Below are 20,320 nucleotides of genomic sequence, written 5' to 3' on the forward strand. Positions count from 1 at the left end.
TCATGTGAAGAACTGACTCATTGGAGAAGACTCTGATGCTGGGAAAGATTGAAGGCAGGAGGAGAAGAGGACAACCTCAGTCCTTCAATTGATGGACATGAGTTTGAGCAAGCTCTAGGAGTTGGTGATAGACAAGGAAGCCTGGCATGCTGCAGTCCGTGGCGTTGCAAAATGTTGGACATGACTGAGTGACTGAACTGACTGACACAAGGTGACAGCCTTTCCCATTGAAGGATAACTTTTGCAGGCAGTGCTCGTATTGGGAGGACAAATGGCAGAGAACCAACAGCTTGGAGCCTTGACTCTAGTCAGGTTTGGCTTTCAATCTAACTTCTTTCAGCTACTTACGCTGTGACCTTGATAGATTATAGATTCTCTCAAAGTGCCAATTTCCTGACTTATTAACAAAAATGAGAGAATCATAAAATTATATTTTTGTTCTAAATTGTTACTTTGTCTTAAATTTTTGCTTCCATAGTAAAAGCCATGTGAAGAATTCAGTGGCACCACTGCTGCTGGGAAAACTTTTGTTTTTCACCTATGATGTTTTTTCGAATGTTTTTAGGGGGTAGAATCTATCCTCAGCATATTTCTGAAAGTATATACAAGTCTTTTAAATGGCATAAAGATTTCTTAGAGATTTTAAGACAAATACAGTAGCATGAGCTAAATAACCACACAATTCACATCTTAAAAGCAAGAAACAACAACAACAAAAGTTCGTTGCTTGCAGACCAGGAGTCATTAACTGATTAGTGCAATACAGTGATTTGAGGGAGCAAATTGATTTGAGTGAGGAGCCTTCCTTTTTTTCAGGTCTCACACCTGACATTTTGAGAATTCCAATTCAGGACCCATCTTTGACAGCTTATGTTGCTGAGAATTCAGTAAGAATTCAGTAAGAACATGTATGTTTTATTAATGCTTGGAAAAACAAAATGATATAAAAAACAACCGGGTGGTTGTATGTAAAGGTCACCTGTGGTTTTCTGGAAAGAAAAAAGAAATGTGTGGAATTACTAACTAAATCAATGAGAAATTTTGTCTAAGTCATCTCTACAGATTTCCTTTACTCTTATCTCCCAGCTGACAAGCCACATGCATTATAGGGTTAGTAAATAGTTATGCAGAACAACTAGGGAAGGAAATGGAAACCCATTCCAGTATTCTTGCCTGGAAAATCCCATGGATGGAGAAGACTGGCAGGCCCCAATCCATGAGGACACAAAGAGTCAGACACGACTGAATGGCTTACACACATGCAACACAACAGAGGGAAATGGGTGCTGATATGAAGACCATGTGCAATAAACTGTGGCAGTTTTTGTTTCCCCCACAAACCCTTTGGGTTATAAGAATTACAGAATACTTTTTTCAAACAAATAGCAAAAATATCAGATATACTTTATATATATGTATATATGTGTATGACTGCCAGTTAAACAATAAACAGTGCTTAGTTTTCAAAAACTGTTGACATTTGTCTTGCCAGGAAACAAGCACCCTGAATAATGAGTATTATATCGAGGTAGATATCCTGTCATTAATATAGGTCGTTTACATAACAGAAATAGAGGGATTTTAGCAGTGACAACATGTGCATACATACATGTATATATGTAGCATTGTCACTTTTAGACAGTGACCTCTTGTTTGGCTTGATTCCAATAAAGAATAGGAAGAGCGTAAATAAAATTAATTAAATGGCAGCATGCAGAGGCATGAATGTGGCAATTAATTTGATTTCTACAAGTAGCTTCTAATAAATGGAGATAGGAGAATCTAGTTATGGCTGGAAAATTTCAAATTCCTTCAACAATAAAGCTGTGTCATATTCCTGACACATACTGATGTATGGAGACAAATTGCCTGTCACTTAGTGTGGAAGATACCGCTTAAGTTGTACATTAGATGCATATTAAGTTGTGTAGAAGCCCACATTTAGTCTGTCTGTTTCCTCTAGGTAATGTAGCTCATTCATAATGTCATATTCTTGGATGTGCTAAAGTGGCTAAATGAGCATAGAAGTTATTTATACATTAGCCTGGTATGTAGAATATCACTGTTTTCCACTTTGCAGAGGGGCATAGGCAGAGTTGACAGGGCTGAATTTATGCAGACTCTAAAAAAGCAACTCCAGTTTTAATTAGCATTTCTTCTTGAATCTCGGGTGGGACAGGGGAAGTAAATTACACATCCGAGGTGAAATCTTTGTCTTCTTCTGACAGCCTATTTATACAAATTGGATGGGCCAGCCCGCAAAAGGGAATGCTTCAAAATTTCCTAAAGTCTTTTCTAATATGTACTCTTAGGTAATTGATATGGGATTTCTGCAGAGCTATTCATTTTTGATGAACCCCCACTTCAAAAATGAATGTGATATAGCTTACTTACAGTAGGAAGAATTTTAATTGTCCACAGCACTCCTCTTTGGTGTAAAACTACTAATCCACACACATGTTATCTAAAGTTGCATGAGGCATGGTACAGAGCAAGTGCCCCATCTGATAAGGGCACAGTAAGTATGTAATTGAATTTAGTCTTTCAGGCAAGCCGTGATTTGTCCTTCCTTTAGGCCCTCAGCGTGAGCCACCTTTCATTGTCATAATCTCGCTGCACCATCTGGACCTCTATAAAGATGTTGGTCTCAGCGGTGAAATGAAAGACAAGGAGGGTACTAAATAAAACTTACATAGTGAGAGAAAATTGTTATTGTTGATGTTAATCATAAGTATATCTCTTGAGCTTTTCACCTAAGGATATTAAAAGATTCTCTCAGCATCAGTCTCAGTCTCAGTTTGGGGATTGATGGCAATGTTGTTGCACAAGGAGGTTAAACAGTTTGACAAATAACAAATGATGAGACATGAGATGTGTGTATATATATGTGTGTATATATATATTACTCTTTCTTTTAACAAATATTATACATACCATGTAAAGATAATGATTTAAGTAGTATGATTATATATATAATCTGTCTTTCAATCTGGGGCACTGGTAAGAATTAATGGAGGAGCTGTTAGTCATTACATTATATTAAAAGGCATATAAACTAGGACCATCCTAGGCAAAGGAGGAAGCAGTACCACCTTATGTCTTGGCCACAAAAGATGCAACTAGGCTTTACAACTTACAGGCATGCCTCACACATGCATTCTGTAGGTCTTTGCGCATGTGTCAACTATCAAATTAAACTATTGCAGCCTTCCTTTACCATCCTAATTAAAATGGCAACAACCCTCAGTATCCAGTCCTTGCCCCCAATCTTATTTTTCTATCACTTCCCAATATACCATTTAATTAATTTGTCTTGTTTCTTCTCTGTCTCTCTTCATTAGAAGATAAGCTCAATAATGGCAGGGAGTTATGTATGTTTTCTTCAGTACTTTATTCTCAGCATCTGAAGTAATGTCCAGCACATAGTGAATGCTAAATAAATACTTTCTGAATGGATGCATTCATCTATTATTGAGCATCAATTTTGTGTTGGGCATGGTGCTAGATGTTAGAGGTACTAGAATGCACAAAAATCTTTCTCTGCCTTCATGAGGTTTTCAGATTAACTGGAAGAAGTAATTATTCTTACAAGTGAAAGAAAAAAGGAAACAATTCATGATATCTATAGGTATTTGTAAGATTTGTACCTTAGGGGGTTACATAATTCAAATATTACCAAGAAACGTCATATAACTAAAAACACTGATAGTCTTTCATGATACTTTCATTTTCCTCTCAATTTTATTATACAATTTTAATAATACTTTGTTACATCACCTTGAATATCATAGCAAATGGGTCATTTGATAAAAATCAAGTATCAAGTATCAAATGGGTTAATAAATCTCAATTTTATTTTGAAGATTGGGGAAACAGCTTTAGAAATTGGAATATGGCTGCTTAGAAAGAATGGAAAGGCAAGCAAAGTACTGATATTTATTTTCAGTTTTAGCAAAAGTCTCTAAATAAAATAGGTTAAAGGACTGAACTGCTGATATACCTACTTGGAAAAATTTCGGGCTGTCAAGGCAGGAAGAGGCAGCCCTAATCTTGTAATCAAGAATGCCATGCTCATGCTTCTAGAGTTCTGTCAGTAGGAACTGTGTGTTCTTGGGCAGCAAGACACCTCATCCTTTTTATTTCATCAGCTTTTTAGCTTGTTGAATCATAAGTTGTCTGAGGCTTCTGTTTCACAGTTTCCTAATGCTGCAGTATCAAAGGACCAAAAACTGAGTAGCCTGAAACAAGAGCAGATTATTTTCTCATAGTTCCGTAGACTAGAACTCTGATTGTCAAGGTATGGGCAAGGCCATGCTCTTGCTGACAGCCCTGGGGAGAATCATTCTTTGCCTCTCCCAGTTTCTGGTGTTGATACCAACCAGGGTTCCTGACCTTCCCCAATCAATAGAAATTGACTAGAGAACAAACAGAAAAGTCAAGCAAGGCTTTATTCTAGCCCCTGCTACAGGAGGAGGGAGAACAAACAACAGGCTCCCTTGCTTGTTTGCTCACTGAGGGAAGGGCGAGCTTGTTCCTTATATGGGGTGAGAGTCGTGGTGTATCCAGGGGGATGGAAGGGTGGCTTAGCTGGTTTGTCCACCCCTTAGGTGATATTGTATGCAGAGGCCATGAATGATAACCTGCTTTTTGTTCCCAACACCCTGTTTTTGCTCCCAGATCTTCAAAAGTAGTAGTTGAGATTTTTGGTCTTTTGCATTTTTTTTTTGCCATGATTTGCCCCAACTGTGCATGCATGCATTTTTTTTTAAGTACTTTATAGTTTCTTGGTATCTTGCCGCTGGAGGAGAGGTTTATCCAAGTGCAAGCATTGCAGCACTGCAGCAAAGAGTCCCAGGTCCCAGCTTGTCTTAGTGTTTTCTGCTAACCCTTGGCATTCTTTGACTTTTGAATACATCACACAAATCATATGGGTGTCCTTTCTTGTGTGTTATCACATCATCTTCCCCCTGTGGCTGTCTGTCCCTGTGTCCAAATTTCCTTTTTTATAAGAACACCATGCATGCATGCTAAGTTGCTTTGGTCATGTCTGACTCTGTGCCACCTTATGGACGGTAGCCCTCCAGGCTTCTCTGTCCATGGTGTTCTCCAAGCAAGCATACTGGAGTGGGTTGCTGTGCCCTCCTCCAGGGGATCTTCCCAATCCAGGGACTGAACCTGGGCCTCTTACGTCTCCTGTGTTGGCAGGTGGATTCTTTACCACTAGCACCGCCTGGGGAGCCCAGTCATATAGGATTAGGGCCCACCCAGTGATCTCATTTTGACTTGATTAACTCTGCAAAAACCCTATTCCCAAATAAGGCTGCATCCTGAAATACTGAGGGTTAGAACTTAAGAGTTCAACCTCTAACAGATCCTTTAGGTTCTAGGAGGCTATAATTCTAAATACTAACAAGGAAAATTAGTATAAAACTTTAAAAAGCATATATTGCTTTGAGATACTATTATTTAAAGCTATCTTTCTTTCTATCTTTTCACACTCTCTAAACACAAAGATCTAATGAGTCACTATGGAAAATAATGATTTTCATGATTTATATACATATTCTTACATTGTTTATAATGGTTTTCAGATTAATGCCTAAACTAACATCATTGAAAAGACACATGATCTGAAAGCCTACGAATGAATTTCAGTATTTATATTGAACTAGGCAGCTTTTAGAAGACAAGAAGATGTAAAATTTGAGCAATATTTTTCAGCCATTTGTTCTTTTTTCTCCTTAAGATTAAGGTAATTTTTAGCTGTGTTTCACTCAGGCAGTGGTCTCATGAGGCTAGAAATGAAGAATATTGAAGAATAGATAACATTAAATAGATTTCTAATTCAGTACCCAGAGTAAAGAAACCAATTTACTGTGGATTACCATGAATTCATATTGGATATTTCTAGGTATACTTCGGATAAGGATTTCTATATAATTTGTTCTGTGTTTCCAAATAAAAAATAGAATTGTTATTTCTTTTTTATAATAACTACTACATTTTCATAAATGTCAAGCACATTTGAACCACTTAACTGTGTTAAAACTTATTCTGTCTCTTTTCATGATTTATGCAAAAATATTATTGTATGCATCTCAAATATAATAAAGTCTTTCCTTTTTACTCAGTTACAGTTATAGTAACTACAGCTACTGTTCATAAATAATATTGGTTTAATTCTTCATTATTAGGGCTAAATGCTTCTCAGGTATAAGACCTATCAAATTGCCAGTCAAACCACACAGTAAGGTGTTTTTTTTTCAACATGTTAGAATAGATAATATATATCCTAATTTGTCCTTTTTTCTTGTGATTTTAATACTTTTCAAATATCACTCAAATCAAGTTTGATTTCATTTCATACCTCCAGAAAACATATGGTCAAAAGAGTTGTGCAAATCCATTAGCACCTTTGACATCTTAACTGAGGTTTAGGAAGCTGTTGACAGAAGCTCTTCCATTGGGCAGAGCTAGCATGTTTTCCTCTGAAAGACCTATTAATGTTAATCTCTGATATATGATGCTGCATGTTTTTAATAGAGCAATTTTTTGGAATCTTTTAACCAGAGATTCTAACACATTCCTGACCTAATTCACTTTTCTTTCTTTTTCTTTGGTAATAAAATTCTGGAGAAAGGCCTATGTTTTGACAGTGTGTGAATGTCTTAATCAAAGATCATTCCCGTAGCTTTTCTTCTAAAATATATTTTTTAAGTATATGTTTATTTTTGTTTTACCATTGTCATTGTTTTTATTTGCCACTTCAAAGAGTGGCATCCCTGAGACGCGTGCTTTGTCTCAGTGGGTTCAATCTGTTGTGTCCATGTTGAAAATCTTTCTGATTTCCTGTGGTCTTCAGGCCTTTGCAGTAGGAGGGATGGCAAAGAGAAAGGAAAGGGAAAGAATGTCAAGTTGAAAATCATGTGAGCCATGACAGAAGGGTCTTTCTGACAATCTTCTATCTCACCCAGCCCATTACTGTGAATCAGTTACGCATTCATAGTCTACAAAATGTATAATCCGACAAACAATTTTTTAAGGCCTAAGGTAGCTTCACCATTGTGCTATATTCTTTCTCCATGCTGCTGAAATACACCTCTGATTGATCAGTAGATCATTCAAAACCACATTTAGAGAACACCCTGCCATATGCCTAGCACATGATCAGGTATTTTGATAAATTTACATAAATATAGAAATATTACTTAATTTGGTACTTTTCATCTAGTTGACTTCATTTTTCTTGGCATCTTGTTTATGGAAGAGGTAATACTTTACTCAGTTCTTTACTTTCACTCTGCTTTACTTAGTGAGATTAATATAAAACCTCAGCATTATTTAAATTAACAAATAAAGAGAAATTCTTAGAGTGAGGCCATCACTGATAAAAAGTAAAATGTCGAAGTATTGGAGTTTCAACATTAGATCATTTACCTATGTAGTCTGAATTTCTTGATCTGTAAAAATGATTCCTAAGAACTGATCTAACTGATACTAATTTGTGAAACTTGGAAGAAATATGTTTTTAATAATATATTTGTTTCAGGCATATTTGCTATTATTTCAAAAGACAATCATATATAATTTTCCAAATACTGAGGCTTTAACTTTTTTCATCATACCTCAGAAATGGCAATGTAAATAAACTGAAAGATATATTTGGAAAAGTAAAAACTTGACCCAGTTTCAGCTTTGTAGAATAGCATATTTTATAAAAATCATTATCCACATACAGTAAGCAAAACCCTATTAGAAATATGAAGTAGGGATATTTTTAATGAGTCTTTGAAAAGAATATGAATGCTCAATCACATGCTTTTATGAAAAGTTAATTTTTTGCAACAAAGGAGGAAGTACTTTTGGAATCTTCACCCAACGTGAAGGTAACTATAGTACTTCAATAATAGAAGGAAGGCATTTTGATGATTATATTGTCCTGTGAAAATTTTTAGAGCCTCTAACTGTTTGAACAAAATTAGTTATAAGCATTCAGAATGCCAAACCATTTTTTAATTTGTTGTAATATTTTGTTAAATGACTGTGGTGAAAGACACTTTAATACTAAAGTTGACATCAAGCTACAAAATTTTCTATGCTGGTTTAAAAACAATTGTCAAAACTCTGAGTTGAATGAAACAATCTAGCATCAGTTATTGCCTAATAAAAATCTTTCAAGTGCTACTTCTTCTCCCTCATGAACATTTCAGTCTCTAGCAAAGTATTTTGCTTATTCTACATATCTGTTGGCTTAAAACACTTCTCCAAATTAAAGATATAGTGTTTTAAATTATGAATTTTTCAATTATATAAATTTTATATATGTCAAATTTTAATTTATAATACAAGTTTGTTTTATAAATAGCTTTATTATATTAGTTTACTACACTGCTTTAAATATATTAATATATTGTATGGGAATATTGTGTGTGTGCGTGTGTGCCAAGTTGCTTTAGTCATGTATGTCTTACTCTCTGCAACGCTGTGGGCTGTAGCCGGCCAGGTTCCTCTCTCCATGGGATTCTCAGGCAAGAATAACTAGAGTAGACCCCTTCACCAGGGGTCTTTCTGACCCAGGGGTCAAACCAGTGTCTCTTATGTCTCCTGCATTGGCAGTGGGGGTTCTTTACCACTAGCACCACCTGGAAAACCCCATGGGAATATTAATTTATAATAAATGTGTAAATTACATATATCTAGAGTCACACAAATGTGATTATATATACATAAATTTCACATATGAAGACTGAAGTTACACAGATGTAATAGATCATGAAAATTACTGATCCTATGCTAAAAAGATAAAGTATGATTCACTATCATTTCAGGATTGATATCTTTAAATCCCAATTTAAGATATTATATGGCAAGTGTAAATATACTCATGAAGACACAGTGACAAACTATATGAAATAAAGAGTGACCCAATAAAGCAATTTTTCAATAAAGATTGAGACTTTTGCTCTCAAAAGTCCAATGAATATGAATCAATGGACAGCCTTCCGGCTGTTTCAGGAAAGCTGTCATCCTTCAGGCAAATATGGCACAAAAGTATGTTTACTTTAGCTGGGTGTAGTGATTTTTCCCCCTTTTCCCCTACCTTTTCTCTTTTTATTTGAATGTCTTTAGGCAGAGCATGCACTCTCCACTTTACCATAGGCCCTACCCCTCCAAACTTGACTCTGAATTCTTAGCTTTGGGCATATTGGAGGGGAGATCCCACAAGCACATCATAGCCATACCTTTTCCTATAAACCCACGTGTACTGGAGAAGGAAACAATGAGCTCATTTCTTAGTAGGGAGGGAGTTGTCACTTGAGTGGTCAACCACAGTTATCTCTCAAATGAGTGAAGCACATACTTATCCCAGCTTCTTGTGTTAACTCCTTTTAGTGCGAGAACTAAAAAGGCAAGAACTAAAAGAACTAAGAAGGCAAAATTTCTGATATTCCTGACATACAGTTTATTTATTGAGAAGGGAAAAGAAACAGTCCCTATAGTACATGAAACAATATTTTAAAAGGGTAGCACTAGAAGTACAGAAAAGAAAAACAGTATAATTGGTAACCATATCCTTTACCCTTAAGGAGCTCCTTGTATAGTTGCAGAAATAAATAAGCATAAACACTAGCTACTAAAATATATAGTATGATAGTAGTGGGAAGTCAAAAGAGGGTGAGATTACGTGGACTGACATTATTCAGGTGTCATAGAAGAGGATTCCCTGGTGGCTCAGACGGTAAAGTGTCTGCCCGCAATGCGGGAGACCTGGGTTCGATCCCTGGGCCGGGAAGATCCCCTGGAGAAGAAAATGGCAACCCACTCCAGTACTCTTGCCTAGAAAATTCAATGGATGGAGGAGCTTGGTGGGCTACAGTCCATGGGGTTGCAAAGAGTCGGACCCAACTGAGCAACTTCACTTGCATAGAGGAGGAAGGGCTTGAATTTGAATTAAAGATAATTAATATTTGCAGTTTCTAAGGAAAGGAAAGTATTATTAATCTTGGTTCCAGGAATGAAAAAATAAGGAATTACAAAGCAGACTGATTTCTTTATGTCTTGAAATATATTGATAAGAAAGAGAAAAACGATTATCTTGCGTCTTACCTATCAAATTGACACCGGCCAGTTAAGGAAAGCTATAAATTATGTAAACATTGATTTTTAATATATTTAGTAGCTATAGTAGCAGTTATTTATTGAATAGTTACTTTGTGCTGGCCACCGTACTAAATAATTTATAAAATTTTGACATTGAAATATTTCAGTAGCACCATAAATTAAAATTATTTTCTCCAGTATTTTAAGTAAAGAAAATGGGCCTCAACAAGATGAAATTACTTGCTCAAGTTAACAATGTTTGTGTGGAAGACATTCTGGATTCTTACCTATTCTTGCCTGACTCAAAATTGTTCCTGTCCTAAGCCAGTGTGTTACCCTGCCTCAAACGAGTACAAAGAAGAGGCTCAGTTTCCAATTTATGGGAAAAAAAAAAGGATTGATCTCAGTTATATTTTAAAGGGTAATGTGATATCTTTTATGTTGTTCTCCAGAATATTTAGTTGAATTCTTACCTGGATATGAGTAGATAACAATAAAGTTAGACAGTTCTGTTGTTTCCTAAGAACTATTATACCTTGTTCATTGGTTCATCCATAAATTACAGAAAATTAACACCTATTAAGTAGTAGGTTTTTCCCTGTGAATACAGTGATAACCAGGGCAGGTTTCTTTTCAGAAAGTAAACTCTAGGTAAGGGGATGATGTTATGGAAGATATCTTCAGGGTTTGTAATTTGTTAGTATTGAAAACCCAGACATGATTTTATGCTTGGGATTTTTATTTTTTAATAAAGTTCCAGGTGATTTGTTTCAGTTATATCTATTTTTTAATTTACACAAAACAATTGATGTCCATAGATATTGTCAGGATCAATACCCCCTAAAATTTATTACAGTCATGATCTCTTAGTTTCTCATACACCAAGGATATAAGAATCTAAAGGATCCTAAAATCTGTGACTTAGAGTAAGGTTACAGAAGATCACAGAAGATAAACAACAAACAATTTAAAAGTAAAAAACAAAGCCTGCTCTATTGCTGTAACTAATTAAAACCAGAAATGTGTCTCTTTTTCTTTTTTCCGAATGGAACATTTTAGATTTTTAGTCACTGAGACTATGTTTTCACATTTAGCCAATGTGAAGAGAATATTAAAGTTTTCAAGCACCACAATTTAAATATTAGAACATTAGGATTAAAAGAGGTCTGTAGTTACACTGTGCATGTTCAGTTGTTCAGTCATGTCCGACTCTTTGCGACTCCATGGACTGTAGCCCATTGGGTTAATCTATCCCTGGGGTTTTCCAGGCAAGAATACTGAAGTGGTGAGCTTCGAACCCAAGAATCAAACCCTTGTCTCTTGCATGCTCTGCATTAGCAGGTGGATTCTTAACCACTGAGCCACCTGGAAACCCCCGTAGCCACTGAGCCACTTCGAATTACACTACCCTCATTTAATTTGAAGATTAGCACAGAGAGGTTTGCTGATGTGTCCAGAGTGGTCCCTATTTTATACATAAAGAAAGTGGGCCTCAGTGCATGGAAATTTCTGGCCCCAAACAACCTATTTGGAAGGAAAATAACATGAATTCTAACTTACTAGCCTCATCTGATTTTGTCTGGAATGTCAGATATCAGCCCTCTGCTTCAGGGTTTTTCCGCACAGCATGTATACTTGAGCAGCATAAATGAATATGATTATTTTGATTTTTCTAGCACTTAAAGATTATTTTTATTTCTGGTGATTTATTATTCATTTAAGATTAATACAATTAATTATCTCGAAGTTTAATTTTGAATGTTTATACCCATATTTCCTCAGAGAACTTTAATATTCTCAAAGTAAATGTCATCTGCTGGCATGCCAATTATCATTATTATTGGAAACATTTGCATTTTTTAAGTCAAGGGTGGATTAATCATCTAGAATTTACTTTTCAAATAAAATTAAAGCCTTCTTTTAGAATCAATAGTTGAATTCCCTTAACTAAATATCAACATATTTTTAAATGTAATTTTTCTCTTTATTATTGAAAAAACAACAAGATGAAATTACATAAGAAATTGAAACTAAAGGTCAAACATAATTTTCTTTGGTAGGCCTTTTGATTGGCCTAAATACAATTTAAAGATATCATTAGTTTTCATTTATATCAAATAATCCATCATGTACTTAGGAGTTTAAATCTTTTTGAGGAGATGATCCAAAAGGTGACTCCTTAAAGATCAATTGTGGTTTAAGAGGCCTGTTTGAATTACAAAAATTATAGAGAAGGTGAGGCTACATGGTAGAAGATATCCCATGTGAAAGCAATTTTGAAAAGTAAGCTCTTTCTGGGCTGTCTGTGGTTATCTGTGTTGTTCACGGAAAATACAGATCTAAGGGAAACCCTAGTAATTTTGCTGCCTTACTGATATGAAAAAGGACAACTCTAATAGTCTGGTCTGCACTGCTAAAGAGCAAGGAAGAACAAAATGAAAGATGCTGACTAAATCATAGAATATTAGAGCTGCATGAGGTAGGGACCTTCTATCCAGTCCTTTGTTTCTCTAAGTGTGATCCAAGGCCTTCTGCCTCAGCATCAATAGGGCTCCTTATTACAAAGATAGATCCCAGAGCTCTAACACAGATCTGGTGTTGAGTCCTACCTGGGAATCTAAGGTACACACACTCACACACACACCCTGCATGGGATATTGTAAAAGTTAGAACTGCTTATCTAATACAAACACTTTTTTTCAAATGAGTAAACTGAGGCCCAAGAGATTTAAATTTACTTGAGATTATCTAGTTTGTTATGAGCATCTTTCAAATGTAGATTTTCTGACTTTCCAGATCAGTGGTTCCCATTTCAAGTCACATGAGACTTGTCACTGTGGATTTTGTTGTGGTTGTCCTTTTCTCATGAAATTCAAGCAATTGAGTTATTTTTAAACTCACACAAAGAGAAGCTGAGAATGAGATTCTTTAAAATTGTAAAACCAATTAGTTGAGAAGTCCAAGATGTACTCATGGGTCCCATTTTGAACAAAATTGACAAAAGATTATTCATTTATGATTTATTATTGTCTCTTTTCATCTGAAAAACAGATCCATTCAGATAATCAACTGATCATAAATAATCGTAAAATATAGGAGCAAAGCCCATTCCATGTTAAATTTATTTGGATACCTTCTGTTTACTCTCCTGGCTATTCTTACTTTTTTAACAAGCCTAGTTGGGTATTTCAGCCATCTTACTTAGCGTCCATATACACTTGCTAGTTATTTTGATAACTCTTTTTGCATTAACTATGTTTCTTGAGATTTGAGAATTATTTATGTAATCTCGATACAAGTGCTTTGTCAAAAATGATATTTGCATGTTCTTCCAGTCTGTAACTTGTCTTATTCTCTAAGCCATGATTTTCACAGAGGGGCGAAAAAATTGATGATGTCTAGCATTTCTAAATTTCCTCATACTTTCTAACTGTATCTGTACAATCTCTTATTATTTTTAATACATTGGAAAAGACAGAAACACTGAATATGTTATAGTTGAGCCCTGTATTGTGTGGATCTTGCATTGACCTTCAGCCTTGGCTGTTCTTTCTGTCATCTTTCATTATCTTCCCAAACCAACTCACCCAGAACATTTTTCTCTCTGTAAAGATATTTTGTTTTTTAACTCGTCTGCTAACACAGATTTTCCATGTTTTAATATATTATGCATGACTGAAATAGTATTTTCATTATATTATCCCTTGTTCAAAAATTTTCTCCAGTTTACCATTGCCTAGAGGATTTCATCCAAACTTGGAAATGTATTATTATTTAAGTTCGCCCTAATTGTAACCCCATTTTTCCATACTTGCCTACCATTATTACTCAAATTTAAGTGATTAGTTCTACTCAAAATGCCATTTCTCTTTGCATCAGTTCTGTGGATAATATATAAGAAGTAGCTCCCACTTTCCTGCTCTTAGGAAATATAGTTTATAGAACAAACTGGTGTCTGTGTGACATTGAAAATCAACCACGGTTTCCATACATATTCTGGAGAATTCTCTTGTCATATTATAAGACTGAAAACTCGACCCAACCATAAGGTTTTTGTTTTTTTTTTAATTCATTTAAAAAATCTGCTTAGAAGGGTTGCAATTTAAAATTAACCTTAAAACTTTAGGAGATTCTTGGGCAAGGCCACTTTGTGCATCTGTTGCCAATAAAAATCACCTTTCTAGAAAAAAAAAAAAAATTCCAGAAACTAAAAAGCACAGAAGTAACTTTGAGAAGTAAGGCATTATTTTTATGTTTACCTCAGAAACACAGGGTCTCTGTTTAGCGATCTATTATTTCATATATCCAGGGACACAAATATTTCTGATAGTTAGTTGTCATGGTTTTAAGCTACCAAACTCACTCTGGCTTCCAGGAAAAATAGGTGAATTTATTAAGAAGAGACTAGGGTAGCTCATAACCAAAGCTTGAAGATATTATGCAATTTTTAGTTCACTTTTATTTTTATTTTCAAGAGCTTCCAGGTCTTTGTATTTTTTTTTTTTCATTCAGATTTCCAATTTTTGGAAAATAAAATATGATTGACCTAGCCTGTTGCTGGTATCTCCCTTATATAAATTTGTTATGTCCAGGAATACCACTTAGTGTAGAAAAACTACTGGGGGTCAAATCTTGCTGGATCTAAAGTTATTTTCAACCAAGAAAATGTCACTATGAGCTGATTGAGCTTTCTTTGTCTCAGTGGACTTCAGTGTTTATTGGAAATAATGTATTGAGCTGAATGGAACATGAGGGTTTTATGGTCTCTATGTGTGTAGATAATATCAGGAGACCTACAGAGTTTTGACAATGCCTAAGAAAATCTGTGAGATAAGAGTACTAGGTCAGGTCTAGAAGATTCTCTGAAACATTAAATTAGGTAAACTCTGTAGAGTATACAGGACATGATAGAAATAATTTTGTTCTTTGTGTTTACAGTAGTCCAAAATACCCAACTGTTTTACTCAAACCTTGTAATTCAGGATAATGTCTCAATGACTTTTCACAAGGACACTTTTCTACTCCTTGCATGTCTGACACTAGTTGCCTGTAGTTCCTTTCTGTGTTTTCTTTCTAGGATGCAGTCTTGAGGCAGAGGGAAGGGCAGTGACTATGAACCCCCACTAGCTCTTAATGCTTGGACTGGAAGCAGTGCTCATCTCTACTCATATTTCCTTGATGAGAGCAAGTCACATAGCCAAATTTCAGCTGGTAGTAAGAGGTAGATAATATCTATGAACAAGAACTTGGTCTCCTACACTTGGTATTGAGCTATCTCTGATCCGCCTCAGCCAACATTCATGTAAACTTGAGTTTTGTTTTTTTTTTTTAATGACTTACCTATTAAATCAGTACAAAAGTGTGAACATATCTTAACAATACATTGTGATGGACTTTGACAAACTGAACATATTTGTGTAACCAGCACCCAGGTGAACAACCCAAGAATGATAGAGTTTCAGAAGTCCCTCATGCCCCCTTCTACTCACTAGACCCCATTAGAGGTAATTACTCTTCTGCTTTCTAGTCAGGATAAAGTACTAACAGTTTATATAATGAAAGTATTCACTATAATTTCTGTTATTTTACATCTTTTACCCAACAATCTGTTCTTAAGACTTCTCCATGTTGTTGCATAAAGTTTTAGATCATTCATTCTCATTGTAGTAGCTTTCATTGCATGATAATTTTATTGATTTCATTCTTGATTTGGGCACAGTTAGGTCTTGTATAATTGTGTATAATTGTGTACTTTTATGAACAGTGTTGTTATTCATAACATTTATTTTAGTGCATGTCATTTGGTGAACATGCATGGTTTTTTCTATGGGGTCTATACTTAGGAGTGAAAAGTTGAGGTCTTGGAGTATGCTTAATGTTGAGCTTTAGTAAAGAACTCCAGTTTTTCAAAGTGATATTTCCTTTAATTTTAAGAGGAACTAAATGAGACATCTGATAGGAATCATGTGTGAGAGGAGATGTATTACAACATGAAATGGACTAGGAATTTAAAATTAGGCAAAAGAGAAAATGCATGTCATAAAATTCTGACAGACCAAGGAACATTGTTGCCCTAGAGAATGATGCTACCTAATATGGGCAGCTCATATGTAAATGGATATGCTTCAAGACTAAGGAATAGCTGAGCCTTATACTATTTATAGCAGATATTATATGATGCAGAGCTTTTTGAACTTTTTTTTTCATTTAAAAACATCTGCCTAAGATTTCAAGTGCTTTTAAATTAGCTTAGCCTTGAATAGGTGCTAATAAAACCACTGTGTGTGACAACTGATAATAAAATCCCTGTGTCACGTTAGTATGTGGATGAGTGTTTTTATTATTCAAAGGAGAACATGGAGCTTTGTTCAGTTTCACAAAATGCTTCTTCTTCCATGTAGTTTGGGCCTCCCTCCCTCTTCCTGCCAAGCTACCAAGCTGTCTCATATTTCAATTCTTTTTACCTGCCTAGATAATTTTTCATAATCCAAATCTGTGGGCATTGGTAGCTGAATCTCTTGGAGAGCACAAATAAAAATGAGCTACATTTGCCAGTAAAGAAGTGCAAGCCTCGACAATGGCCTAGTGCCAGTTAGGAGACTCTATAAACAGATGCTGTGTTCTCTTTGGCCACAGCCAGAGACTTTATGAAGAAATGAGCTCATTTTTTTTTTTTTCCCAGCAGGCAGTATTCTCTGGGTTCCTGTGAGGTTTCCCCTGATAGCAAGTAGAACAGAACTCACATTGTGAGTCTTGCTAAGGGCAGACTGAAAAGACACACAGAACACCCTTAATTGGGTTCTTTCAAACTCTGTAAGTCTTTAAAATGATCTCTTAAAGCAAAGTTATATATTATGTTACTCAGAGTTAAAAAATACTTTATAAATAAAAGCATTAATTTTAGATGTGAAAATCAATAATTTATTGCTATGTGACATTTGAAAATAAGTCTTTAAAATAGTTTACTTTATTCTTCCTATTTTTTTTTTTAATTTTTCAATATCATAGCCAGAAGGTTATACTTACTGCTTATAAGAGCAATGCCAGTTGGAACACTAAGTATTAAGTCATATTTCCCTAAAGCATTTTAAAAACTCACAAATTATTTGCTGCTAATTCTTGTGGATTCTCACCACTTTCTTTTTAATTTAACTGCTATAACACAATTAATTATAAACAAATCCTATAGTGTGATAGTCATGAAATCAAGCATACATTTCAGTATGAATAAAGATGATAACATTTCTATGTTAAGAATACTGTTACATTTTAATAAGGTTTATTCAGCCCATCGTCTTCCCAGGTGGTGCAATGGTAAAGAATCTGCCTGCCACTGCAGGAGATGCAGGAGACGTGAGTTCGAACCCTGGGTTAGGAGGATCCCAAGGAGTCAGAAATGGCAACCCACTCCAGTGTTCTTGCCTGGAAGATCCCATGGACAGAGGAGTCAGGCGTGCTGCAGTATATGGGGTTGCAGAGGACAGGGCTGAGCACGCATGCAGGCAGGTATTCAGCCCATCAAAAGCACCTACCTCAACAGCTCTTTTCAATCTACTTGCCCTCCTTAACTGAGTAAACTCTTACCAAGGTCACCAGGTTGCCAAGCAAAATGATCACTTTTCTGTCCTCATGAAAGTCACATAGGTGACCATTCCCCACTTCTTCAAACACACTGTGCTTTGGCATCCATAATGCTATACTCTGCTTCTTTATAACCACTCATTCTTGGCCTTTCTTGCTGACTTTTCTTGCTCTGTTGACCTCTAACTGCTGGTCTCAAAGACTATCTATAATCTCTCCACAGATGTTTTCATACTGTGGCTTTCAATGACATCTGTATACTGATGAATCCCAAATCTCTAATCCCAATCTCTTCAATGAGCTCTGGGTTTATATAACTGATCACTTACTTGACATTTTCACTATGATGTCTAAGAAGTTTCTCAAACTTCTCAGGACTGAAACAGGTGTACATTTTCCCTTTACCCAAGCTTATGGACCCTAATACTGGGAAAGATTGAAGGCAGGAGGAGAAGGGGACAACAGAGGATGAGATGGTTGGATGGCATCAGCGATGCGATAGACATCAGTTTGAGTAGGCTCTGGGAGTTGACGATGGACAGGGAAGCCTGGCGTGCTGCAGTCCATGGGGTTTCAAAGAGTTGGACACCACTGAGCGACTGAGCTGAACTGATGAATATCATTACCATATGCCTAGTTGTTCAAGCCGAATACATAGAAGTCATCCTTGATTCCTCACTGATTTCTCACCCCACTATAAAACTCACACGCACAGACACACACACACACACACACCCCACACACACACCCACATACAAACTCCAATAATTAAAAGTTAGAGTCCACTTCCAATTCATACATGTCTTTCAGTTTCCATGGCTAGTACCCTAATCAAACCACCATCATCGAATAGCAAGATGACTGGAATAGCCTCTGACCTAAGCTTCTCTGAAATCAAACTCCTACTGTCTCTAGGTCTACATGTCTTGGCACCTTCCTCTCCCTGTGGCAGCAAGCTGCCTCATACCTCACTCTCCTTCACTCATTTTGTTTCACTCACTAATCACAGTTTCACTCATTTCTTACATATTCTAGGTTTGGTCCTACCTCATGGCTTTGTTTCTAACTGAAGGAATAAACTATGGACCCATATGGAAGCATGTGGGACAAAATGGTGGTGGCAAATTATCGACATCAGCGCTGTTGATTTACTTATTTATTGATTTGTTTTGTCATGCTTTCCTGTAGTCTATCACACGTGACCAGTAAAGGCACACAAGATAATTCTAACGTCGAAGTTTTAAAAAGTCGTAATAAATTGTGAATGCCTGCACCTAATTTTTATTTTTCAGTGAACTTGATGCAGTTTTAAAACAAATATTCCCTGTTGTTACTCTTCTCACTAATCAGAAGGTCCCTCAGCAAGTGGGAGCTGACTTCTGGAGTGCTGGTTCTTCCTGCTAGTCTACTTACTTTTTATCCAACTTTGAGATCTGCCAATCTTTTTAAGCTTGGCAGTCCCCTGGAGAAGTGGGTGTTTAACTGTCTGGGCCCCAGGCTTACCTTGAGGCAGCAGAAGTACTTTTGTGTCTTACCTAGGAGCCTGACCCTTTGACTGTACCTATGGTCTCAGCATACTTATTTGTTTAGCCCTTAGGCCAAGCCTCTGTTTCCTTTGCTGGGCCCAGGCATTTTCTGTGTTCAGGAAGTCATCAGCTCAAACATACGAAAGTATTTTAAAAGCAGCTATTTTTATGTTTAGAATTGTGAAATCATAGAATTTTAGAAATGGTAAATTTTTTAGGTATTGCCTGCTCTTACATTTTTATATTTAAAATGTGAAAGACAATGAGCCAAAGTGTAGCAGTCATACCCTTCAAATATTTAGTAGATTTCAAGATTATAAAATACCTCACTTGATATTTTTGTACATCCAACTGCCCCTCTCTCCGTCACACACAAACACACACACTCACACACACAAAAGTCTTGAATTATAGCAGTAATATAATAATACATTGCACTCTAGCCATATTTTTCTTTTTTTACTCAAATAACTTTTTCATATGTTGGATGTAAACACATGCTCGGTAAGTATTGTTTCTGCTCCTGATTCAGCCCCCAATTTCATAATTTTTCCCCTCTCTCCTTTTTCTTTTTGCTTGAAAAGATATAGTTAGGTGATTCCATAAGAATAGCTTCTTCCACATTATCCCCTGCTCTATTATAAGCGGGAGCTTATTTCTGTGACAAACAGTCTGGACACACACTTTCTCATCCATTATTCACAGGGTGTGTGAGGTAGTGTGAGGGTAGGGGGTGCTGCAGTTCACCACAAGTGCCCCATGGTGCTGCCATTCGCAGAGAGGAGAGTCAGTGTATTCATGTTGCTGAAACTTTGATGTAGACACAAGAATTTAATTCACCTCCAGGTTGGTCGCCATCCCTGATTGAGTTCACTCATTCAGTCCCTGTCTGTTGTTGTTCAGTCACTCAGTTGTGTCTGACTCTTTGAGATCCCATGGACTGCAGCATTCCAGGCTTCCCTGTCCTTCACCATCTCCTGGAGCTTGCGCAAACTCATATCCATTGAGCTGGTGATGCCATCCAACCATCCCCGCCTCAGTCATCTCCTTCTCCTCCTGCCTTCAATCTACCCAGCATCGGGGTCTTTTCCAATGAGTCAGTTCTTCACATC

General features: G+C 36.2%; 1 protein-coding gene across 30 annotated transcripts in view; it reads left to right on the top strand.

Moving 5' to 3' along the window:
- Positions 1-20,320, top strand: part of NRXN1 (neurexin 1) — a 1,199,463-nt gene that overhangs the window by 208,802 nt on the left and 970,341 nt on the right. Inside the window, exon 4 of one of the 30 annotated variants that reach the window (XM_081593726.1) lies at positions 9,479-9,490. The exons of the other annotated variants lie outside the window; for them this stretch is intronic. Within the exon in view, the coding sequence (XP_081449852.1) occupies positions 9,479-9,490 (12 nt within the window). The remainder of the gene's footprint in view (positions 1-9,478; positions 9,491-20,320) is intronic. 30 annotated transcript variants of the gene reach the window in all.

The sequence above is a fragment of the Giraffa tippelskirchi genome, chromosome 4 (genome assembly GCF_054371585.1).
Source record: "Giraffa tippelskirchi isolate mGirTip1 chromosome 4, T2T-mGirTip1v1.2.pri, whole genome shotgun sequence".
NCBI classification, from domain to species: domain Eukaryota; kingdom Metazoa; phylum Chordata; class Mammalia; order Artiodactyla; family Giraffidae; genus Giraffa; species Giraffa tippelskirchi.